The following is a 26,824-nucleotide window of genomic DNA, read 5'->3' as shown; positions in this document are numbered from 1 at the left end:
GAGCCCCTAGTAGGGGAGTGTAAAGTCTCACAGCAATAGAGTCACATTAAATTGACATCATAAAGGAGCAGGGGAGTGAGAATAAATATCATTCAAGGGAGAAAAATTGTTAATGGAAACACCATATTCTTGTTTAGCATTGCCATGTAGTACAAAACAATGCAGGTTGACCCAGCTTTGTCATTTGGTAAAATATCTCTCAGGCAATCTTTGAATATAGAACCAGGGCAATTTCCCTTGAAACAGAAGACCTATTTTTAAAATATCCTGGCCACACCATGGAATTAGAAGGCCCAATGCCAAGATCTGAAGAGACATTAATACTACACTTATCATACGATCCAGGTATTCCACTTCTAAGTGTTTATCTAAAAGAAATGAAAGCACATGTCTGTACAAAGACCTGTACATTAATGTTCACAGCAGCTTTATTTGTAATGTCAAAAAACTGCAAACAATGCAGTTTTTCGTCAAAAGGTAAATAAATGGATAAACAAATAGTGATATAGCCATGGAGTGGAATATTACTCAGTAATTAGAAGAAGTGAACTATTAATATGTACAACAACATGGATGGATTTTAAAATAATTATACTGAGTGAAATAAACCAGGAGAAAAGTGAGTACATACTTTATAATTCCTGATATGGTTTGGCTGTGTCCCCACCCAGATCTCATCTTGAATTGTGATCCCCATAATACCCAAGTGTCAAAGGTGGGGCCAGGTAGAGATAATTGAATCATGGGAGCAGTTTCCCCCATACTGTTCTCATGGTAGTGAAGAAGTCTCATGAGATCTGATGGTTTTGTAAATGGGAGTTCCCCTGCACAAGCTCTCTTGCTTGCTGCCATGTAAGATGTATCTTTGCTCCGTCTTTGCCTTTTGCCATGAGTGTGAGACCTCCCCAGCCATGTGAAACTGTGAGTCCATTAAACCTCTTTTTCTTTATAAATTACCTAGCCTTGGGTATGTCCTTAGGTCACTCCTCTCTTGGTAAAAACATACCTCTGAATAATAAAACTTTTATTATAAAGAGATTCTAGGAAGTTATTTTTTAGTTTGCAACAGTGATATTAGGCCAGTTCTGGTTAAGTACTAGTGCTTAGATGTTTAAGAGGATTTAATTCATTAAGCTGACAAGCTTGGTTTATTACTGGTAGAAGCAGTTACATATTTTGAGACTTTTTCTTTAAGAGAATCATAAATTTAATAATATGAGCACTAAACATAGCACAAATATTACAATTCTACACACTGTAACACATAAAAATCTCCTTGGGCATTGAAGACCCTAGTATTGTAATGTAGTAATGGTTCTTTTTAGTTCTCTTATATCTTTTTAGTTCTCTTAACATGGAGGTCACAACCTCCATGTTATTTCTAGAACTCTGCAGACACATAATCAACCTATGGACAATAATAATATGAGATTTGAATGTTATCTTCTCATTATGCAAATTTGGTCCCCAATTATGAGTGACACACATATCAGCGATACTCACAGTGAGTCAAATGAGGAAGCAGTATGGGAGTTGTCAGGGGTAGTAGAAGCCAATTCTCAGGTGCAGGTAGAGGATTCCAGAGGAGCATAGCTCTGAGGTGACCCACTGCTGTGGTAGCTCCAGTGATGATGACAATAAACCATATTATACAGCTTTTACTTACTGGGTGTCTGGCAGTGTTCTAGGCATGTGCAATCTGTTTAAGCTGACAGCAACTTTTTGATGAAAATGTTATTGTTATTAACAACAGATGAGGAAACTGAAACACACAAATGCGCTCCTAGTAGCACTTGGCACAGTAAATCATGAACCTGAGTTTGAACTTGGGAATGCTTAACTCCAAAGCCATTGCTCATAAACTGGCACCCTGAGAGCACTCTAGATCCTAATAAATAAACAATTCCAAACCTTAGGTGCAGTATGCCTGTTGTGTTGAGCCAAGAGGGGATAATGAGCCTCCCTGACTCCAACCAGATGGAATGAGCCAGCTTTTGTTTCCTTGGTGCCCTTGTTTAAATATTTCAATGGGGAGTCCCTTTCTCTCAACTGATGCATGTGAATTACATATCTCCCTGATAGGTGAAAACCATTCATTTGGAGAAGAGAAACACAATGGCCACCAAGACAGAGTTGAGTCCCACAGCAAGGGAGAGCAAGAACGCACAAGATATGCAAGTGGATGAGGCACTGATCCCCAGGAAAGGTAAATTCGACCTCAATTGCTTGGTTTTAGGATTTTACAGTGAATTCTTTTTGTCAGCGTATTACTATAAAAATGAATTTGTGATTTTTAAGTTCTTTAATTCTTTTTACAAATCCAGTGAAATTAACATATTTTGCAAATATGAAGGAAATAAAAATTACTAAAAAGAAGTGTTTTATTTTTGACAGTTACCTTTCAGTCTGTATCTTTCCAATCTTTACATTCTTGATAATTGCTACTGAATTGTCTACACATAGTATTGTGTGTCCTGCTTGTGATTGCATGTAATATTTTAAATGTAACTGTATTGCTTGATTTAAAAAAGTAAAAATACTAATTATAGATACTTCAAAAAACAAGAAATAAAAAGATTTTCATAAGCTTAATTCAATTACTATAATTTAATTTTATTGCCTTTATTTTGTATGCATATTTTGAATAGTTCTATACTTTATGTATTGTGTTGTATATTTTTTAACTTGACAGCATATAGTTTTCCATATTGCTTTATTAGATTCACAAAGTGTGAATCTCTTTGTGAATCTTATAAAGCAATATGGATTCTTAAAGGACACACATTATATTCCAACATAGCCAATAGAGGAAGTATTTCTTAGCTGAAAAATCTTCTTGTGACTGGATATTTAATTTGTAGGGTTTTCTTTCGTTACTTGGCTATTATATCTATATATGAACTACATATGTTACTTAGGTTATTAGATGTTTATGAACTATGTATGTAAGTTATTATATATGATGATAAATGAACATTATTTAACACAACACTAGTCCACATTGGAATTATTTCTTCAGGGTTTATTCCCAAGAAATGAAAACTGTGAGGCAAAGAGTTTACATATTTCATTTCCTTTGTTCACTACAGAGATGTTAGTTTTTAATCCAAACAAAAATAAAATCACAGGGGGGATTTTGAGCAGAAGAGGAGGTGATTTTATTTATGGTATGGTGAGAATACTCCAACTGCTGTATTGAGAATAGATTAGAAGCAAGGAACCAAGCTGAAGGTTACTGCAGAAATTCAGGCAGGAGATATTGGTAACTAGAACCACACGGAATTAGCTCTTAGCCAAAAAATAACAGTGGCCCTTGTGAGAAGTTGTTGGATTCTATACACATTTTGAATATGAAGACAATAGTACATTCCAGATCAAGGATTGCAAAGTGTTTGGAAGATTGAGATTTCTATCAACTGAGCTGGGAAAGACTCTGGGTAGAAGTTTTGAGGTGGTAGGGCTCAAGAGTTTAGTTTTGGACCTATTCAGTTTGATCTGTTAATCAGCTGATCAATTGAGTTTTAGTGGAACAAAAATAATGATGTATCAATGGTGCCTTTGGTTTGACAAAATGCAGTATTATTGTATTATATCTATGCTTTATTTTAATTTAGAACATGCTATTGCGCCAATAGTATTTTCCACTTATGTAACCAATTATCTTAGCAGTACTAATTACATGATCTAGTTTTCTCCCATTAATTGCCACAACACCCTTTACACACCGCATGATTCTTTTGGATGTTTTTCTATTGTTCCTTAGATTTTTCTGAGTATTCTTATTCTTCAATACAATAATGTCTTAACATTTTACTCTCATGATAAATTTTGTAATGCAAATATTTTTCAATACTTACCTCCCAAAATTCTTGTATAGTCATTCAACTAGGCTTTATTATTTTTTGCCAACTGTACTCATTTTCTATTTCTGCATGCATATTACCATAAACATAGTAGTCTGAAACAACATATACTTATTATCTTACAGTTTCTGTGGCTCAGAGCTCCAGGCGCAGTTTGGCTTAACTGGTTCTTCTTCTCTGTGTCTCACAAGGCTACAATTGAGTGGTTGATTAAGTTGCATTCTCATCTGCAGTATAGACTAGGGAAAAGCCCACTTCCAGGCTTATTCAGGTTGTTGGAAAAATTCATTTTCTTATAGCTGTATGACTGAGGGCTCTGGCTGTTTGCTAGATTTTGGCTGAAGGCCATTCTCAGGTCTTAGAGGGTGTTTACGGTTCCTTATCATGTGAGGTTCTCCAACTTCCTGCTTACTTCATCAGGCCCACATGAAGAGTGTTTATCTTTAGTCTGCTAAGATGGAGTCTTACATAACATAATGCAATCATGGGAGTGACATCCCATCACCTTTGCCGTATTCTGTTGGATACAAGCAAGTGAAAGCTCCTGGCCCCATACAAGGGAAGGGAATTATATAAAAGTGAGAATACCATGAGGTGGTAATCACTGGGGCCACCTTAAGGTCTGTCTGTCACGTCAAATTAAGAAATAAGCTTCCTGGATTCTGCGTACAGTAGTACTGAATTCATTAATATAACCTCTCACATTCAAAAACCTATGATTTCATGGTGTCAGTGCCCTCTTCCAGTAGTTAAATAGAATACCCTCAGGTGCTTCTTAATTTACACTTTCTCACATGCATACAGACCCACACATTCTTGTATAGCTAGGAGTGATCACAAAAAATTCAACAGACAGCACACCACTGGCACCAATCTATTAGAGTAGGCACAACTGGTATAGTTCATTCAGAATGGACACAGGACACAAATAGTGGCCTGCAGGAAACACTTAACATCTGGCAAGCACCAGACTAAGCCTTTTAAATACACTCTCCAGTTAATCTTTCAACATTCTCATGAGGCAAATGTTCAACCTCCTCATTTGTAAGCCATTAGTCTCTTGGTTTGCTGATACCCTTTTTGGTAGCTTTTGACACTTAGGATCCCAAGGGAACTTGGGAAAATCAGAGGCCACAAGAACTCACAAATTATTAGTTGATTTGACTGATAGAGGAAGTCACCACCAGTGCTGAATCAGATTAAAAAAAAAAACGCTTACAAAGATATTATGTTTCAGTTCATTCACTACAAAGACTTGTACTCCATCAATAGAAGATAGCATAGCCATAAGGGGAATCCTCCTTTATTAATCTCAAGGCACCTCTTTATCCCACATCACAGAGCCACATAAACCCTACAACTGGGTGCACATGGATTGTATTAATCACAGAGGTATTCTCACGGAATCATCTTGGACAAAACAGAAGCCACCATGTATATGTGCTACAGTAGTTAAGAGCATAGACACGTGAGCTACATTGTGAGCTGGTCTCTCTGTGCCTGTGTTTCTTCATCTGTAAAATAGTAGTAATAGCTGCCTCATAGTGTTATTGTGAGGATTTGACATCATGTTACATGACCTATCAGGGACATTTGAAGTACCTACTGACTTCCTCTTCCCTGAAACTCTTGTCCCCTTGGCTTCCAGGACACCGCACTCTTTTCTTCTTATCCCACCATCCATTCCTTTTCACTTTCCTCTGTTTGTTCCTCCCCCATCTATCCAACCTCCAAACACTGGAGAGCCCCAGAGTTAGTCTTTGGTTCTCTTCTCTATTTATTTCAATTTCCCAAGTTTTATGGCTTTAAGTATCTTCTGCAGGTTATTAACTCCCAATGTTATGCCTCAACTCCTACTTCTTTTCTAAACTTAAGAACTGTATATCCAACATGCTCAACATCTTCTCTTTGGTGCCTAAGAGGCATCTCTGTTTTAACAAGTCCAGTAATAAGCTCTTGACCACCCCACCTTACAAACCTGCTCCTTCCAAAGAACTTTCTTCCTAGGAAAGTAGAACTTCATTCTTCTTGTTGTTTAGAACAAGAATCTCTCAAACTCCCCTTCTCCTTGCCTTCCACCCACCTGTAAAACTGAAACTCTTATTTGGTGTTTTTCCCAAGCTGGAATTTATCTGGGGTCTGACCACATCTTAGCTATTGCCATGACCCTAATCCAAGATAGCTTCACTTCTCTTCTGAATTATTGCAATAGCTTCCTAACTGCACTTCCTCCCTATCGTTTTGTTCTCATTTCTGCAGCCAAAGAGATCCTTTCAAAATGTAAGTCACATCATGTCCCACTTCTGCTGAAAACCCTCCAGTGGCCCCATCCCACTCAAAGTAAAAGCCAAAGTACCTGCAATGGCCCACATGTCTTGAACAATTCAAGCCCCATGATCTAGCTTCCCTGACATCTCTTCTTGTACCCCTGGCTCACTCCATTCTGTCGTAATCCCCTCTTTTTGATTCTTTGAGCATACCAGGCACTCTCCAACTAGCTCCAGGGGTGTTCCCTCTACTTGGTATGTTCTTTCTCCAGAGGTCTGCATGACCACCTCTCTGATATGTCATTGGGACTTCCTCCTTTCTTGCTTTATTTTCTCTACAGCATTTATCACCCTCTAATATATTATTTGATTTGCTGTTTGTGTTTCGTATTTCGTGCTTCTCTCGGGAATGTGAGGTCCCCAAACACAGGGCTGTTTGTGTGCTATGTTTGCTGCTACACTTCTAGGGCCCAATATTGGAGGTGATTGATAAGTGTTTTGTTCAATGATTGATTGAGGATGTCAAATCTGGACTGGAGGATGTAGCCTAGAAGAGTGGTCAATCCAGCTCCCTGCTATTTCTTCTGCATTGAATAGATTTACCTACCCAAGCATAGGGTGAACTGGGCAATCCCAGGCTTGCTCTGCTAAAGTAGCTACATGGTAGGAGAGTAGAGAGCTTCCAGGCAGTCTGGAGAAGATACAGAGCTACACATGCTCAATTTATTTACCCAATCTCATTGATTGAAGTCCCTTTTCTTCCCACACAGAAAAAAGTGAAAGGGTACACATGCTCCATTTATTTACCCAATCTCATTGATCTAAGTCCCTTTTCTTGCCACACAGAAAAAAGTGAAAGGGTTGGAGAGATTTCCAAAGAGCTACTCTGCCTGAAGCCCTTGTGTAGTAAATCTGAGCCCAGATAAATACAGCTTCTTGGCTCATACATTTTATTTGCTCTTCAAATTAGGCTGTTAGCTGTGTTCTGCCAGGATACCTTCTACTCACTTAATATAATGCTGCAAGACTTTTTAAGAAGTTGAGTAGAGACCTAACCTTTGAAACTTTTATACCATTCAATCTCATCTAACTGATTTTTTTCCCAGATTTTAACTTCTGAAGAGTTCTTTAATTTCAACCACAAATGCTGATTTCCCTGTTTTACATTTTTTGGACAATTTAGCCAGGATCTGGAAAAGGGAGAATGAGATTTCTGCGTTTAAGTTGCCATCTTTCCTGGCTGTACAAATACAGATTATTTGAATGCTGTGCTCATTTATTTTTCCACTATTTTTCACCTGATTTTTTCATAGTTTGTGTGTGTCAATTTCTCTAATGAGAGAATCTTCATAGGAGTTTAATCTCAAAATTTAAATGAAAGTATATCTTCAATACTTGAAGATGTGAATGGAATACATCTATACCAATGGACAACTCTCTTCAAAGTGTAACTTACATTTCATTTACATACATAAAATTTATACATATTATACGTAATATATAGTGCATTATATATAACAATACGTGTCATATATAAATTATATGCTATATATATATAATTATACATACAAATTATATGTAATATATTATAAATTATATGTAGCAATTTAAATATGTGCACATATTCATATGTATATATTTTCTTTTCATATATATGTGTTACATATACACACACACACATATGTATATGCATTTACTTGTGAGTAATTTCATCAACTGTAGAACACAATGACCTAGGAATAGTGGAGACAAAATTCTAGGATGAACAGAATCCCCGAGATCAAGTTAGGCTCTACAAAGCTCTGGTATAAAACATCATTTAACTCAACTCAGTGATCTCCTTCTTTTGTGTCTTTCTTTCCTAAAGCCAACAGAAGTGTCATTTAAGTAATGATTTAAATCGTTAGGTGGTCAGGTACTTTTTAAATTATATCTTGTGAAAAACTAATGTTAGCTCAATTTTAAAAAACACTAATATGATGTCATAATATTTCCAGTTCCAAGTTTATGTTCTGCTCGCTATGGAATAGCCCTCGTCTTACATTTCTGCAATTTCACAACGATAGCACAAAATGTCATCATGAACATCACCATGGTAGCCATGGTCAACAGCACAAGCCTTCAATCCCAGCTCAATGACTCCTCTGAGGGGCTGCCTGTTGACTCATTTGGTGGCCTAAGTAAAGCCCCAAAGAGTCTTCCTGCAAAGGTAAGCAACACAAGATATAAATTTGTGCTTTTCTTTTTGCTGTTTGTTTGCTTGGATATTTATTTTTCTAGAGTGTGTATGTTTAAAAACTTTAATGGAGAAAATAGTAATTTGAAAGCAAGCAAAAGGTCTGAAGAAGCTTTCTAGGGTATGTAAGAACCTTTTTGTGTAAGGTTTACTACAGCATTCTCTGTTTCTCTAAGGCTCCTGTGTATGACTGGTCTCCTCAAATCCAAGGCATCATCTTTGGTGCTGTTGGCTATGGTGGCATACTGACAATGGCTCCCAGTGGATACCTGGCTGGAAGAGTAGGAACAAAGCGAGTGGTTGGCATTTCTTTGTTTGCAACTTCATTTCTCACTCTATGCATCCCTCTGGCCGCTGACTTTGGAATAGTCTTCCTCATTGTAACTCGAATAGTCCAGGGCCTAAGCCAGGTACCCAATATTTTATAAATCTGAGTTGGATATGAATTTCTACATGGCACCACACATTAAGAACTCTAATCATTTTAATTTCAGTGCTCAATACTTGGGGGTCAGTTTGCAATTTGGGAAAAGTGGGGCCCTCCACATGAACGAAGCAGACTCTGCAGCATTGCTTTATCAGGTAAGGACATGTAATCCAAATGGGCACACTATGATCCAACATTCTCCCACTGGGTTCCTTGACAACTTTTCATTGCATGGTTCCTCATCATCTGCTCAATGTCAATGAAGTATTTTTAAATTAAAAAGAGTGGTCCTTTGTCTATGACATGACTTTCAGTTATTTTCCTTAGGATGTCATTTATGGCATGACTTTGCCTTTACTATGACTTGGAGCATTTAAAAAGTATTTTTATGTGGTCAAATTGATCATTTTCATGGCATCTGGATTTTGAGTCATAGATGGAAAGGTTATAAAAAAAATTCCACCCGTGTTTTTTTTCTTCAGCTTATATGGTTTTATCTTTATATATTCATTCCTGACATTTGGGAGTTTATACTATTATTCAGTGGAAGGTAAAGATTCAACTTAATCTTCTCTGGAGTTGCTCTCAATTGTCCTGAGAACTTCTTTCTGATAATGATCTGCCTGGACACTGTGCTCTGAATGAATATTCTGGAAGAAGAAGTCTACGTTATACTGGGGAAGTGTGGAAAATGGACAGTGTATGGTTAAGAAACAGGAGACTGCTAAAGTGGGTGCTGGGTGAGAAACAAAAGGGTAACTCTCCAGGTAATTTTTGAGTACCAAGAAGGCAGGGACCCTTCAAGTCCAGAAAATAAACTACACACACACCCTGACTGACAGCACACTCTAAAGCCCTCGCAATTCTGGAGGATTACTCTCTGCTATTTGCAGCTTGGACTCAGAAAATTCACTTTGTTTATCACACTGAGGGATTATCTCAGAATACAGCACAAGAAAATCAGGAGATGGAAAGCATGAAAGAAAAGTTAAAAGACTTGGACTGAAGACAGTGACCTTATAGAAAGTAGCAACTCCCTTTCCTCTCACTTCTGAGTATATAGAGACTGAACAACCAGAATAGGTCAAATGACAGTATCCAGAGGAATCTCAGTAGCCTACAAAGAGTGCAGGTTCCAGAAGTTTTCTCATCTTTGGTGTTGAAGGGCTGTTTCAGAAGCTCCAGGCAGGTGATCCTTTCTGGCCTCCAAGCCTGGTTTAGAGAGCATAGAGCCCATGATTGTCTGAAAGCACCCAACAGAAAGCCACTGGAGAATCCCATCAGCAGGTGGAGTGAGCTGAACCTGCCTGCTTTCCTCAGTAGATCTTATAGAAATTGCCATTTCTGATGATCCTGGGGCTCCTCTGCAGGCTGTACTGGTGGATGGAATTGCTCAGCTCATAAGGTTGGCATAGGACTACCCCAGAAGGCACCTGCCTTTAGTGGAAGGGCTCAAGTATTGCCAGCCTCTAGGATACAGTGTATGTATCTTCTAAGGGAGCCTAGAAAGGTGCACCTATTGTAGATAGGAAACTTTGCAGCCACTTAAGGAGCTTAGTAACTTAAGGGACTGAGCAGACCAAACAGAACTGGTGTTCAGGTTTAATAGGTGATAAGAAAAATTAACCCAAACACCTTTAATCTAAAAATAATGCAATATCATACAGCAGTGAAAATGAAGAAACTGTAGCTGCATGAAACAACATAGATTAATCTTAGAAACACAAATGTTGTATGAATAAAGCACGTCTATCATGGAGGAAAATGCCTTGATACCTTGGTAGCCTAAGGTACACTACCAGACAAGCTATCCCAGAGGTCATAGAACAAATAGGCTCACAGACCACATTAGGTGCTGTAATTGCACAGTTACGTCATTTTAAAACACAGGGTAAAAAGTAAGGGGGAGGAGTGGAAATGGGGTATGTTAACCCACGTGAGATAGAGTACAAGCAGGTAGAAGGATCGCACGACCTGAATCAAGTGTGCAGAATGTTCAAGTGTTCAAACATCCTTTCTCTGTCTTTCTGCTGCACCAGCCTTACCACTGATGGTGTGGTTCTGAGAACCAGAGTTGAGGTTCAAACAGGGGTGTCCAGAGGAAAGGCATCAGGGCCAATGACATGCACTTGTTGTATGGGAGAAACACAAAGATGAGTGCTGCTGGCCACAGCTCCATTCCCTAAAGAACTCACTAACTGCCATGGCTTCGTGTTGCTTGAGCACACGGAGACAGAATGCGTATCTCCAGTGGGTGCTGAATTAGGCCCAGACAAATATTGAGTCAGCAGTGCTGTGTTGTTAAACAGGCTTTCCAGGGGGGAAAATAAGCTCATTTATAGTATTATCAGTTTCTGTGTTCTAAACATTCCCACCATAGCTGATTTCAAGATTCAGTCAAGTCATTGAACGCAGAGTTGGGAAGAGATGGCCACACTTGAATTTCACAAGCTTCAGTGCTTCCCTGACTGAGTGCCTCTAAACCTCCATGAATGTTCAGAGACTCATGTTTAAAATCATTGCCTGACTAATATTATTTGTCTCTTAGTCTTCATATCCTTTTATATCTATGTTCAAAGATAAACATGGTATTCTTAGTAAACTACTTATCTTTAATTTACATAGTTTATGAATCTTGTCTATCAATATCTCTCAAATTACTGACTTTGTTATAATCAATACCCAACACATCTTATGATATTTGACTAACGTCTTATAAGGTGAATTTATTTATTTTCTATGGTAGAAATGAATATTCTCATATAATACAGCAAACACATTACAGTGTCTTAGAAAAGGACATCCAGGATGATACAACTTTAATGAAGCCCAAAACATAAAAACAAAACAAATACACTTTAGATATGAACATATATATGATACAGCTCGCACACAGGTTGATACATGTGATATCAACCTATGATAGATGTGAATGCGTGTATATGTATTTGTGTGTGTGTATTTGAGCATTAAATAAGCCAGTGTAAATCAACTATTAGCCATGAACCGTTAGGCATCAGAATGGAGATTGGTTTATAATTTGGAATTTGGTAGCGACATGAGAAAAAACAGGACGTACTGAAAATTCCTCAGTATTTCAATAGAAATGGTATTTAAAGCCCTGGTCCTGGACAAGACCACCTAGAGAAAGAACATAGATGGAGAAGAGGAGAAAACCAAGGGAATAGCCTTGAGGCCTTCCAGCATTCAGGCCTTAGACAGAAGAGAATGACAGGCCAGCAAATGTTCTGAGAAGCTTCCCATGAGGCAGTGGGAAAACAAGGTAGGTGTGTGTGACAGATGCCTCAAGACAGTAGTCAGTCAGATGCCAACTGTACCACATGCTGCTGGGGTTGAGCAAGTGGCCACAAGTCCAGCAGGGTGGAAGTCACAAAAAACCTTAACAAGAACCGTGTCAGTGTTTTGAGAGTGAAAATGGAGGTGTGTTGGGAGTCAGCTGAGGAAAGAACAAGAAGAAAGGGAATGGAGGCAGTTAGCACAGCCTTTTGGGAAGTTTTGCCTTGAAGAGAGGCAGAGAAACGTCAAAGTGCATGGAGGGGGTTCTGAAGGGTTTGTTTTGTTTTGTTTTTAACATGAGCCACAGGAAACTATATTTGCATGTGGATGGGAAAGATTCAAGAGTTGAGGAGGGAAGTGAGGATGCAGAGAGAGAATGCATACTCTTAGGAGTCCAAACCTGGGATAGATCGGAGGAGATGGGGTCCAGAGGAAAAGAAGGGACCTGGCTTTGTATGGATGCAATGCAGGAACCTGTCCCCCATTATAGTCAAAGCAAAGGCAGAGAGTTCAAGGAAAAGATGCAAATTTGGTGGACTTAGTGGTAGAAAAATATGCTGTTTTCCATCTCCATGTATCTGTGGCCTGAGGTCACGCAGTCTCATTTCCAAACTACCTTCCCCTGTTATTAACAATGTGACCTTTGGCAAGTTATTTAATTTTTCTCTCTATTTACTCAATTATAAATCTGACTACTAGGGCTTAAATGAGGCAACACAAGTAAATGACTTTTTTTTTCTTTTTTTTTTTTTTTACATTATGTGGTGGGAAAAGATCTTCTAAACAAAAGAGTAAAAGTAGAAGTCATTATAGAGGAGAATGAGAGATCTGGCTCCATAAAAACTTACAGCTGAATTACAAAACACAACATTAAAAAAGTTAAAGACGGGAGGATAATTGCAGCCAGCATACAGACAAAGGATCATTCACAATACATAAAGATTCTATAAATTAAGGCAAAATTAAACAAGCAAAAGAAACAAAGATAAAAAGATTATGAACAGACAGTTCACAGAAGAAATAAAAAATGATAGTTAAAGATAGAAAAAAATGTGCAACTTTACTATGAAAAAGGAAATTAAAATGGGATACTCTTTATTATTTATTCTACTTTTTTCTTTTTTTGAGATAAGGTCTCCCTTTGCCACCCAGGCTAGAGTGCAGTGGCATGATCTCAGCTCACTGCAGCCTTGAACTCCTAGGCTCTAGTGATGCTCCTGCCTCAGATTCCTGAGTAGCTGAAACTACAGTCAGGCACCACCATGTCTGCACAATTTTTTACTTTTTGTTTTTTGTAGAGACAGGATATTACTCATTGCCCAGGCTGGACTTGAATTCCTGGCCTCAACTGATCTTCCCACCTCGGCCTCCCGAAGTGCTGGGATTACAGGCATCAGCCAACACCCCCAGCTCTCTTTTTCACTTTTTCATTAATATTGGAAAGGTAATTTTTTTTTTTTTTTTTTTTTTTTTTTTTTTTTTTTTGAGACAGAGTCTCACTCTGTCACTCAGGCTGGAGTGCAGTGGCGTGATCTTGGCTCACTGCAACCTCCGCCTCCTGGGTTCAAGCAATTCTCCTGCATCAGCCTCCCGAGTAGCTGGGATTACAGGCACCCCCCGACAACGCCCAGCTAATTTTTTGTATTTTTAATAGAGGCAGGATTTCACCATGTTGGCCAGGCTGGTCTCGAACTCCTAACCTCATGATTCGCCTGCCTTGGCCTTCCAAAGTGCTGGGATTACAAGCGTGAGCCACTGCACCTGGCCGGAAAGGCAACTTTTAAAAACTTTGAGGGGCTGGGCATGGTGGCTTATGCCTGTAATCCAGTGCTTTGGGAGGCCAAGATGGAAGGATCACTTGAGGAGTTCAAGGCCAGCCTGGGCAACACAGCAAGATTCCCATCTCTATAAAGAATTTTTTTAAGTTAACCAAGTGTGGTGGCATGCACCTGTCATTCCATTACTTCGGAGGTTGAGGTGGAAGGATTGCTTGAGCCTAAGAGTTTGAGATTACAGTAAGCTGTGATTGCACCATTGTAATAAATCTCCAGCCTGAGTGACAGAGCAAGACTCTGTCTCAAACAACAACAAAAGAAACAACAACAAGAAAAAACCTTTGAGGATATTAAATGCTGTCAAAGAGACGAGAAAAAAAAACCCAATATTTTTTGGCAATTTAATTTGGTACACACTTCTAGTAAGGTACTTTGTCAGTATTTACCAAAATTTAAAATGCACATAGCCTTTGATCTAGACTTTGACCTAGCAAGTCCACTTCTGCTGTTCTATGGTGCAGAAATAAATTATGTCTATGTTCACAGTAACTGCGTAGAATCTAGAATGACATAAAAACGCTTACAAGACTAATTGTTGAATGAAAAGTGAAGTCACAAAACAATAGAAACATTATGATCCTGTTTATTTAAAAATGATAATACCTATACACATATATAGTATTTGACAGCTTAATAATGTTCATCTGGAAAATAAAAAACACAATCACCTAGAAATGCTTGAAAAAGTGATAAAAAGGGAACATGCCCCACCATATTAGAACATTCTGAAAAGCTATAAAAGTTAAAATATTTATTAGCACATTTATAGAAAAATATAGCTTTCTGTCTACATATTACATAAATGCATTTACCAAGAGGATGACTATGTGTAGATATGTATTATTTATGTGTGCAGAAAAGAAAAGATATGCAATTATATATCATATAACACATTGTTACTAATGGTTAATTTTAGAGAAAAGAGTGAGAATGGCTAGGAAGGCACATGAGGGGAACTTTGGCTCCTTGTAGCAGTTTACTTTTACAATAAGCATATATAACTTGTGTAATTAAAAGAACATGAAAGGAAGTATGACAGTCATCTGCTATGTTATAGGGAACTACCAGAAAAATGTGCTCTCAGGAGAACATATGAAATTATATGTTCTTAAATCATAAATTTGAAGTTTGTGCGTTCTAATATGCTCGTCTCCTTACGGTTTAAAGCTACTGCTCTATAATATGTCATCTATCAATCTGTATGTGTTTGCCAGGTAGAAGTCTGGAGTCCCACAGCTTACTTTCTCTCTTTTTGCAGGAATGTTACTGGGATGCTTTACTGCCATCCTCATAGGTGGCTTCATTAGTGAAACCCTTGGGTGGCCCTTTGTCTTCTATATCTTTGGTAAGCTACTATCTCCCAGTTCCCAGAGTTTCATATGCAGAAAGATTCTCCTCAGTAAGTATATTTTGTGTATAGTTTTCCAAAGGAAATGAGTCAAGACCAATAAATCCTAGAAAACAAAATATCTTAATCTAAGGGAATAATTAGCCAATGCCATAAAAAAATCTGGAAGTTCTCCTGACTATTATAAAGTGCTATTAACCCACCATATTGTGTTATTATCACACGGTAATCAGGCATACTCTGCTGCCATTGCAGGCAATAGGGGATGGGCTTGCAGGTCAGTGGTAGCACACGGAAGGAAGAAGTCCAGAGAAGTAGGTGCTGCTGTGGGTTTTGTCTCAGATTGAGCACAGGAGCAAGGCATCCTGAGTAAGGCTCAAGTTTCTTAGAGAGGAGAAAACGTGAAACACCAAGAGGATGAATTTTGCCAACCTCAGCATTTGTCCCAAAGCCTTCCATTTAGTTATTAGAAATCGAGAAAGAACTGCTCCCTCCGTAACTTCCACTTCAGTAGCTTTTACATTCTACTTTCAAACCTTTCTTTAGTTTGCATTTATTTGTTTATACATTTATCTCCCCTTCTGGACAGTGAGCTCTTTGAGGGCAGAGATAGAGTCCTGTTGGTTCTTGGGACTGTACAGAGTCCAGGGAACAAAGATGTTAGTTACCACGGAAACATTAATCAAGAGAAAACTGGGGGGATATATTAATATCAGACAAGAATGGCTTCAGAACAAGGAATATTACCAATTCACAAGAAGACATAACAATCTGAAATGTATATGCACCTAATGACAGAACTTCAAAATACGTGAAGCAAAAACTGATAGAAGAGTGAGGAGAAATCAACAAATCCACAATTAAAGATGGAGACCTCAATATTCTTCTCTTAATAATCAATAGAATAAGAACACAGATTAAGTACATTTTATTCAACAACAGTAGACTACTTATTTTCAAATGTGCTTCAAACATTCACCAGGATAGACAATTTATGGCCTACAAAAATAAGATGGAACAAATTTAAATGAGTTGAAAATAATAGAAAATATGTTCTTTGAACATAATAAAATTAAACTAGAAATCAGTGACAGAAAAGCCTCTGGAAATACCCCAAATATTTAAAAACTTAGCAACATGCTTCCAATGAGTTAAAGAAAAAGACACGAGGGAAAGTTTTTAATCGAATTGAATGAAAATGAAAAATCAATATATCAAATTTTGTAGGATGTAATTAAAACAAAGCTTAGAGAGAAACTTTTAACATTAAATGCTTATATTAGAAAAGATGGTTCTCAAATTAATGATCTAAGCTTATGCCTTAAAATACCTAGAAAAAGAAGATTTAAGTAAACCTAAATCAAACTGAAGGAAGAAAATAACAAAAATACATGCAGAAGGCCGGGTGCAGTGGCTCACGCCTGTAATCTCAGCACTTTGGGAGGCCGAGGCACGTGGATCACGAGGTCAGGAGATCGAGACCATCCTGGCTAACATGGTGAAACCCCGTCTCTACTAAAAATACAAAAAAATTAGCCAGGCGTGGTGGCGGGCACCTGTAGTCCCAGCTACTCAGGAGGCTGAGGCGGGAGAATGGCATGAACCCAGGAGGTGGAGCTTGCAGTGTGCCAAGATCACACCACTGCACTCCAGCCTGGGCCACAGAGCGAGACTCTGTCTCCAAAAAAAAAAAAAAAAAATGCAGAAATTAATGGATTTAAACCAAAAAAGAGATTTTGTTCAATCTACAATTAATTATTTGAAAAGATTAATAGCATTGACAAATCTTTAGCCAGATGGAGAGAGAGACAGACAGAGAGAGAGAAAGAGAGATAAACAGAGAGAGAGAGAGAGAGAGAAAGGAAAGAAAAATAACCAATATCAAGAATGAAAAAGAGGACTTCAATGTAGGCAGGGGAAAATCATTGGTGAAGATTGAGGACGGTGCCTACACTCACAGAAAATCAGAGATAGTACTCATTTTCATAAGACAGACTGAAAAATTCATAATTCGTGGGTCATTGGATGGAATACTCATAAATGTTGTTCCTCAGTAGTGAGAAATTATTAGTCTTACAGGGAGTACTGCTGTGGATCTCTCTAACAAATGGTGATGGCCAGACCTAAAAGGGGCAAACTATTTCCACATAATTTAATAATATCCCAAAACAAAGCTTAAAAAGATTTACAGGAATGCAAAACTATCTGGTACCCAGCTGGATATAATTCATAATGCCTGGCTCCAACCATAGATTACCAGACATGAAGAAAAGGAGAAAAATACAACTTATAATGAAGAGAATAATGAACTGATCAAAACTAACCCAGAGCTGACAGAGATTTTAGAATTAGTAAACAAGAGCATTGAAATAGTTACTATAGCTACATTATAGCATAAGTCTGTATGTTCAGAAAGTTAAGTGGAGACATAGTAAATATAAAGAAGGCCCAATAAAACTTATAGAGATGAAAAGTACAATATCTGAGATGAAAAATGCACTGAATGGAGTTAACGACAGATTAGATACAATAAAATAAAAGATTAATGAACTTAAAAACAACAATAGAAATCATCCAAAATGCACCACAAAGAGAAAATTATAATATTAAAATGAGAACATCAGTAAGTTGTGGAGTGTCCAAAACAGAGGAGTAGGATAGCAGAACAAAAACAACATTTCTCAAAAATATTTGAAGAAACAATTGCCAAAAATTTTCCAAATTGGATGAAAACTATAAATTCACAGATCCAAAAAGGTCAATGAACCTCAAGCCCAAGAAACATGAAGAAAACTACATCAAGTTACATTCTAATCAAATGGCTCAAAACCAGAAGTAAAGATAAAATCTTAAAGTAGCCAAAGTTAAAAGATGTGTTATAGAGAGAGGAACAAAGATAATGCTGAATGCAGCATTCCCTCCTGTTAGAAGCAGTGCAAGAGAGAAGGCAGTGGAGCAACATCTTTAAAGTAGTGCAAAAAAACAAACAAACCAAAACCAAAACCAAAACCAAAACCAAAACAAAACCTCTCAACCTGGAATTCTAGACCCAGTGAAAAAAAAATGTTTCAAAAACAAATGCAAAATAGAGATGTTTTCAGATGTAGAAAAGCTGAAATAATTAGAAATGTCAATTAAAGAGAACAGTACGATTTTCAATAGCATAAAAAATATTCAATATAGGGATAAACCTGCCAAAAGATATGTGAGGGCTGTGCACTGAAAACTAAATTTTTATGGAAATGCAAAGATTTTAGAATAGCCAAACACCTTTGAAAAGAAATTACAAAGTTGTAGGACTAACACTACCTGATGTCAAGACATATTATAAAGTTATAATCTTTAAGACAGAGTGGTATTGACATAAAGATTGGCAAATAGATCAATGAAACAAAATAGAATCATAGACTCATGATTCTATTTACTTCATATAAAGTAAACTGAACTGATATTTGAGAAAGGTTCAATAGATAAAGGATAGTCTGTTTAACAGAAGGTGCTCAAAAATTGGATATCCACATGCAAAAAAATGAACTTTCATCCATACCTTGGATCATATATAAAAACTAAACCAAAATGAATCCCAGACCTAAATATAAAACCTGAAACTATTATCGTTCTAGAAGAAAACATAGGTGATAATCTTTCTTATTTACACAAAGATTTCCTAAATATGACACCAAAAGCATAATTCATAAAATTAATTGATAAATTGGATTTCATCAAAGTTAGAAATATATCCTCATCAAAAGGCATTGTTAGGATAATAAAAAGACAAGCTGATCCCAGGAGAAAATAATTGCAAAACACATGTATAATAAGGACTTTTATTCAGAATGTGTAAATAATTCTCTAAACTCAATAATAAAAAACAAAAAAAAAAAAATTGGGCAAAGACACTTCATCAAAAAAAGATAGAGGGAAAATAGGCACATGAAAAGATGCTCAACTCATCCTTAGTTATTTAAGAAATACAAATAAAAACCATAAGATATCTCCACACACCTATCAGAATGGCTAATATTAAAAATATTGAGATATCAAGTGTGGTGCCACTTCTAGGCTTTGTAATTTCCACACACACAAATAAACAGGAAATGTAAAATGGGCGAATTGTTTCAGAAATGGAAAAGGGATATAATGAACATGAGCTTTTCCTAGAACTTATACCAGAAAATATCCCAACAGAAAAGAAGTTCACCCAAAAAGCAGAAAACAGCCCATTTACCAAATTTACCCTGTGCTTACAGGAGGTGTTGGCTGTGTCTGCTGCCTTCTCTGGTTTGTTGTGATTTATGATGACCCCGTTTCCTATCCATGGATAAGCACCTCAGAAAAAGAATACATCATATCCTCCTTGAAACAACAGGTACATATAAAGACACCAACACTTTTCTGAGACCTTGTATCTGGATTTTCTTGAGGCCTTAAATCTGGATTTTTAAGGGTGACTAAGTGTGTGAGCATCTGTCGGATTTACCGTTCTGACCAGTAAATTTGTTTTCAGGTCAGGTCTTCTAAGCAGCCTCTTCCCATCAAAGCTATGCTCAGATCTCTACCCATTTGGTCCATATGTTTAGGCTGTTTCAGCCATCAATGGTTAGTTAGCACAATGGTTGTATACATACCAACTTACATCAGCTCTGTGTACCATGTTAACATCAGAGACGTGAGTATGTTTCCTTCCCTTCCTTTCTCCTGCTTGCATGGCTGACCAATTAATTATTCTGCCCTCACTAATCATTCCATCTGAGAAATGTATTTCTTATTACCAAAAATAATCTAATATTTAATACTCATGCCAGTAGCTTTTCTGGGGTATGATTTAAGAGGTTACTTATTTTCCTAAGAAAGTATGATTTCAGAATGTCATTATTATTAGTAGTAATTTATCAACAAAAGTTGTGGTCTCACTGCCTTTGTTATGGTAATTTACTCAATCTTTTCTCTTTAGAATGGACTTCTATCTGCCCTTCCTTTTATTGTTGCCTGGGTCATAGGCATGGTGGGAGGCTATCTGGCAGATTTCCTTCTAACCAAAAAGTTTAGACTCATCACTGTGAGGAAAATTGCCACAATTTTAGGTAAGAACAGAGCTTGAGGGTCAGATAATTCGCGTAGCATACAACAGCCAAAGAATGCATCTCACTGTTTAATTTGTTTCTTCTTCATTTCCTAGGAAGTCTCCCCTCTTCAGCACTCATTGTGTCTCTGCCTTACCTCAATTCCAGCTATATCACAGCAACTGCCTTGCTGACACTCTCGTGTGGATTAAGCACATTGTGTCAGTCAGGGATTTATATCAATGTCTTAGATATTGCTCCAAGGTAGGACTCTGACCTCCACTATCAGTTTCACATTTTCTTTAAAAGATGTAGCTTTCAGCTTTCTGGGATCCCCAAACTTAGGAAATGAATAAACCACAGGGGAAGAACCACAGATAGACCTGTGGCCATTTTTTTCAGGTATGTTGAGGAAGGGGTATTGATTTGTCTTCATCCCTCTCCTTGAATATACATGGTGCAAGTCCTTTTTGATATAATTGTCTAATTATAATTATATATAATTATAAAATATAAATGAGTTATAGATTCATACATGGATCAGGGCTGAAGGATACTGTCAAACATCTCTGGATCTAGACTGGAACATTCCTGTCACCCACAGGTATTCCAGTTTTCTCATGGGAGCATCAAGAGGATTTTCGAGCATAGCACCTGTCATTGTACCCACTGTCAGTGGATTTCTTCTTAGTCAGGTACAATTTTTTTGTCATGAAGGACTCCAAAAATGCTCTGCTAAATCCACTTATAAAGGTGATAGCATGTATTCAATGACTGAAAAATAAAGTTAAATTTTGGGTAATTTGTCATTAAGATGAACCTGGTAAAGAAAAATATAGAATCATTTCTTTGGTGACCTAAAGCCTGGTTCATTCTCAAACAAAGAACTAAATAGTGATTGCTATCTTTGAAACTGAAACCACACAGCTGCATGGGAGTCTTGGGATAATGATTCCATGCATAAATGCCAACCTGCTATGTTTTGGGCAATACTTTGAATTTGTATCCAGCATCTACAAGGAACTTAAGTTTACAAAAAATAAATGAACCTTTAAAGAGTTTGCAAAGAACGTGACCAGATTCTTTTCAAAAGAAGACACATATGTTCTTCTTTTGAGAATTGTCTGTTCATGTCCTTAGCCCACTTTTTGATGTGACTGTTTATTTTTGTCTTGCTAATTTATTTGAGTTCGTTGTAGGTTCTGGATATTAGTCCTTTCTCAGATGTATAGATTGTGAAAATTTTCTCCCAGTCTGTGGGTTGTCTGTTTATTCTGCTGACTGTTTCTTTTGCTGCGCAAAAGCTCTTTAGTTTAATTAAGTCCCAGCTATTTATTTTTGTTTTTATCGCATTTGCTTTTGAGTTCTTGGTCATGAAATCCTTGCCTAAGCCAATGTCTAGAAGGGTTTTTCTGATGTTATCTTCTAGAATTGTTATAGTTTCAGGTCTTAGATTTAAGTCCTTGATCTATCTTGAGTTGATTTTTGTATAAGGTGAGAGATGAGAATCCAGTTTCATTCTCCTACATGTGGCTTGCCAATTATCCCAGCACTATTTGTTGAATAGGGTGTCCTTTCCCCACTAAATGTCCAAAAAACATGTGAAAAAACGCTCAACATCACTAATGATCAGGGAAATGCAAATCAAAACCACAATGCGATATTACCTTACTCCTGCAAGGTTGGCCATTATTGTTGGCCTGGATGACTGTTGGTAGGAATGTAAACTAGTACAACCAGCATGAAAAACAGTGTGGATATTCCTTAAAGAACTAAAAGTAGAACTACTGTTTGATCCAGCCATCCCACTACTGGGTTTCTACCCAGAGAAAAGAAGTCATTATACGAAAAAGATAATTGCACACACATGTTTATGGCAGCACAATTCACAATTGCAAAAATGTGCAACCAACCCAAATGCCCATTAATCAATGAGTGGATAAAGAAACTGTGGTATACATATATATGATGGAATACCACTCAGCCATAAAAAGGAATGAATTAATGGCATTCACAGCAATCTGGATGGGACTGGAGACTATTATTCTAAGTGAAGTAGCTGAGGAATGGGAAACCAAACATCATACATTCTCACTCACAAGTGGGAGCTAAACTATGATGATGCAAAGGCATAAGAGTGACACAATGGACTTTGAGGACTTGGGGGAAGGTGTGGGAAGGGGGTAAGGGTTAAAAGACTACAAATCCGGTTCAGTGTATACTGATTGGGTGATGGGTGCACCAAAATCTCACATATCACCAGTAAAGAACTTACTCATGTAACCAAGTATCACCTGTTCCCCAAAAACCTATGGAAATAAAAAAATTAAAAAATAATAATAAAATAAAATAAAAAATTTTTAAAAGAAGACATATATGCAGCCAACAAAGGTATGAAAAAAGCTAAATATCACTGATCATTAGATAAATGGAAATCAAAACCACAATGAGATCATCTCACAGCAGTCAGAATGTCTATTATTAAAAAGTCAAAAAATAACAAACGCTGGAGAGGTTACAGAGAAAAGGGAACACTTATACACTGTTGGTGGGAGTGTAAATTAGTTCAACCATTGTGGAAAGCAGTGTGGCGATTCCTCGAAGAGCTAAAAACAGATCTTCCATTCTACCCAGCAATTCCATTACTGGGTATATACCCAAAAGAATGTAAATTATTCTACCATAAAGACACATGAACACCTAACGTTCTTTGCAGCACTATTCACAATGGAAAAGACATGGAATCAACCTAAATGACCATCAATGACAGATTGGATAAAGAAATATGGTACATATACACCATGAAGTACTATGCAGAATGAGATCATATCTTTTGTAGGAAAATGGATGTTGCTGGAGGGCATTATCCTTAGCAAACTAACGCAGGAACAGAAAACCAAATACCACATGTTCTCACTTATAAGTAGAAGACAAAGGATGAGCATTCATGGACACAAGGAGGGGAACAACAGACACTGGATCTTACTTGAGAGTGAAGAATGGGAGGAGGGAAAGAGTCAGAAAAAAAAACTATTGGGGACTAGGCTTAGTGGCTGGGTGATGAAATATCTGTACAACAAACCCCCATTACATGAGTTTACCTATATAGCACAACTGCACATGTGCCTCTGAGCCTAAAAGTTTGTTTTTAGAAAAGAATATTTCTGGCCAGGTGCGGTGGGCTCACACTTGTAAACCCAGCACTTTGGGAGGCCGAGGCGGGCGATCACGAGGTCAGGAGATCAAGATCATCCTGGCCAACATGGTGAAAACCCGTCTCTACTAAAAATACAAAACAATTAGCCAGACGTGGCAGTGCATGCCTGTAGTCCCAGCTACTCAGGAGGCTGAGGCAGGAGAATTGCTTGAACCCAGGAGGCGGAGGCTGCAGTGAGCCGAGATCGCACCACTGCACTCCAGCCTGGGCGACAAAGTGAGACTCTGTCTCAAAAAAAAAAAAAAAAGAAAAGAAAAGAATATTTCCATCACCCAGATGGTTCTTTTTTGCTCCTTTCCATTCAGTACTCCTCCTGGTTGTAACTCTTACCTTGACTTCTATTTTCATAGATTATATTTTCCCATTCTTGCCTTTCATATAGTACCTACCCTAGCTTATTTCATCCATCATGTTTTTGAGATTCATCCATTGGATGTTATAATAGTTTGTTCTTTTCTATTGCTGTGTAGTGTCTCATTGTGTGGCTAATCACAATTTATCTATTGTACTCTTATGGACATTTGAGTTGTTTGGCTATTATCTATAAGGCTGCTATGATCATTGTTTTCTTTTCACTAGAATAACAGTGTTTTGGTTTCATTGCATTCATTATGGTTGCTTTTTATTAAAGGCAAGTAATTCTGGTTATCTATTTCAAATAGTGATAAAATAGTTGCTTTTAAAATTTAATTGATTTGAAAAAAACAAAATTTCTAGAAAATTGTAAATAATTATACATTAAAAATTTTCATTTGCATAATCATGCCAAAAAGGGGATAATGAAAGCAAACATTAAGTGTGTGATGTATGCATAGGTATTTCATATGCTGTAAACTCATTTAACTATTGATTCTCACATCAGTTGTGAAAATTGAATGTTATTATTTTCATTCCCTAACAAGCTGAAAATCTGTTAGCATAAGTCTTTCCACGATGAGGATGAACAATCAGAATTCTTCAAACTTAAACATGTATAGCTCAAAAGCCCATAATCTTTTCACAATTCCAGCACAACATAAGAAGAATCTTGAAAGGATTCTCAGCATAGCTTGTATAGTCGAGATTCATGCAAAAGAGAAAATGTATGGCACTTGGATAAATAGTGACAAATGCATTTACGTAGGTTAATCACAAAGTTCCCCAAATACCCTTTATTAAGAACACTCTGAATGTATTTTGAAATCCTTTGCATTTAACTATCAAGCCACTTTCAGGAAATGAATTTCTACAAGGAAACCCACCAGTGAATGTTGTCATCTGAACTATTAATATAATGTTTCATAGAAAAATATGAAAGGGGTAACATATACTTGGGGTTTTGTGTCTCCAGGACCCTGAGTTTGGGTGGAGGAATGTCTTCTTCTTGCTGTTTGCCGTTAACTTGTTAGGACTAATCTTCTACCTCATATTTGGAGAAGCAGATGTCCAAGACTGGGCTAAAGAGAGAAAACTCACTCGTTTATGAAGGTAAAGGATAATGATTTTATGCATGGTTATAGCCATAGAAGCAGCTGGAGTTTTAAATTCTATGTCATTTTCCTTTCTTAGTTATCCCACCTTGGATGGAAAAGTCATTAGGCACCGTATTGCATAAAATAGAAGGTTTCCACGATGAAAAAACCAGTGAAAAGATTTTTTTTTCCTGTGGCTCTTTTCAGTTATGAGATCAGTTCATTATTTTATTCAGACTTTTTTTTGAGAGAAATATAAGATGAATAAAAATTCAAATAAAATGATAACTAAGAACGCAGTTGTCATCTTCATAGAATTAACAATGGATTAAGAGGGCTTGCTGTGTGGGACCCAGTATGCTAGATTCCATTACTGGATACAAGAAACAGTGTTTTAAAACCTTTAATCCAGGGTGACGACCTCACTAGGGCAATGATTTTTCCTGTTTGTGAAAATTAATATTACTTTTTATTTATTGGGTTGGGTATCGTCCATGTGTTCTTCCCTGTATGTCCTCCATTTATCTCCATCCTGCTCAGGCTCCAAGAGGCTGACCCATATGGATTGCATTCTGTACTCCCTTGTCCATTGGCTTCTGCTAGATTTTTAAGGGAGATAGGTAGAGTCAGGGGGTATTTATCTCTGACAGTCTCTCTTTTAGGGTGTGCAGATGGCTGAGCTTTCTATTGCAGTTCACAGCTCCTGGAAGGCAGCCCTTTCCATATGTTCTAGTAACTTCTCTCTTCCTTGTCCCTTCAGCCTTTTTTATTTGCCTTTATTTGGCAAGCTGTGGGGTTCTTCAGATTCCCTTGTGGTTTCCCTATCACCTGCCTAATCCTGTGTAAATTGTCATTTTCAACAATGCTCACAAATTACCCATTGTAAGTCTGTCATTTTTCTTCTTCTGGGATCCAAATAATTCAGTGGTTCAATTACTTATAAAGCTCAAATATGAATGAATTCATATTTTTGTAAAATGATAATTTGTAGGTGGTGGTGAGTTCAGGACCATGGTCTGGATTGAGCCCTGTTCTGATTTCTACCATGTAGAATAAAGATTAGAGGCATCGAGCCATTTCATATAGGGGCAATGTGATAGACAATAGTTCTCAGTGAAAAATCAAGGCAAGGATTTAGAGGGCCAAGCTTGAATAAACACAACAATTACTGAGATCTTGTTATGTTCCAGAATCTGGAATCTTGGGACACTGGAGTAAAGGAGGCACAGTCATTCTCCATCCTAACGTGGAGGACAGACACAATAATTGATAACACTACACTGTTTTAAGTACAATAGCAGAGGAACATGTAGGCCATCATGAAAGACCAGATGAGGAGTGCCGATTCCAAGTGATGGTAAAATCTTACCAAGTGGTAAGATATTTTACACTGGAGCCCAACTTGCACAAAAGAATAAAAGCAAGAAGCAGGATGGATTCTGAAGGGAATCACTTGCCTGCATAATCAGTTAGGAAAGGAGAGAAGGTGGATTTAGGGAAGTGGGAGTGGCCAGAGTAAGGAGGCCTTGTTTGCTGTGTTAGGGAGTTCAAGGTATAACCTACAAGCAGTATGATAGGAATCATAGCAGTACTGACATGGCAGATTTTCTCTCTAGATACAACACTCTGACCTAATTTGAGAATCAAGAAGACTAGTTAAATGACCCATCTGTGCAGCGGCCTACACAGCAGTGGTGAGGACTGAACTCACCTCAGCAGTGGTAAGGGCAGAAAAAGAGATGAAGACAAGAAGAGAGACATGAAAAATGTTTATAAGATAGAACTGGAAGATCATGGTTTTTGACTAGATGGATGCAGGA

General features: G+C 37.4%; 1 protein-coding gene across 1 annotated transcript in view; it reads left to right on the top strand.

Annotated features, from left to right (window-relative positions):
• SLC17A3 (solute carrier family 17 member 3) overlaps nt 1-25,018 on the top strand; it is a 64,968-nt gene extending 39,950 nt beyond the window's left edge. Inside the window, exons 3-13 of the mRNA XM_054557307.2 lie at nt 2,083-2,206; nt 8,128-8,339; nt 8,543-8,776; nt 8,861-8,948; nt 15,184-15,270; nt 19,524-19,642; nt 19,781-19,942; nt 20,228-20,357; nt 20,453-20,600; nt 20,941-21,031; nt 24,884-25,018. Of these exons, the coding sequence (XP_054413282.2) occupies nt 2,116-2,206; nt 8,128-8,339; nt 8,543-8,776; nt 8,861-8,948; nt 15,184-15,270; nt 19,524-19,642; nt 19,781-19,942; nt 20,228-20,357; nt 20,453-20,600; nt 20,941-21,031; nt 24,884-25,018 (1,497 nt within the window). The 5' untranslated portion in view covers nt 2,083-2,115. The remainder of the gene's footprint in view (nt 1-2,082; nt 2,207-8,127; nt 8,340-8,542; nt 8,777-8,860; nt 8,949-15,183; nt 15,271-19,523; nt 19,643-19,780; nt 19,943-20,227; nt 20,358-20,452; nt 20,601-20,940; nt 21,032-24,883) is intronic.
• The last annotated feature ends 1,806 nt before the right edge of the window (nt 25,019-26,824 follow it).

The sequence above is a fragment of the Pongo abelii genome, chromosome 5 (assembly GCF_028885655.2).
Source record: "Pongo abelii isolate AG06213 chromosome 5, NHGRI_mPonAbe1-v2.0_pri, whole genome shotgun sequence".
NCBI classification, from domain to species: domain Eukaryota; kingdom Metazoa; phylum Chordata; class Mammalia; order Primates; family Hominidae; genus Pongo; species Pongo abelii.
The sequence above is the reverse complement of the archived record's forward strand: the minus strand, read 5'-3'. Positions and strand labels throughout refer to the sequence as shown.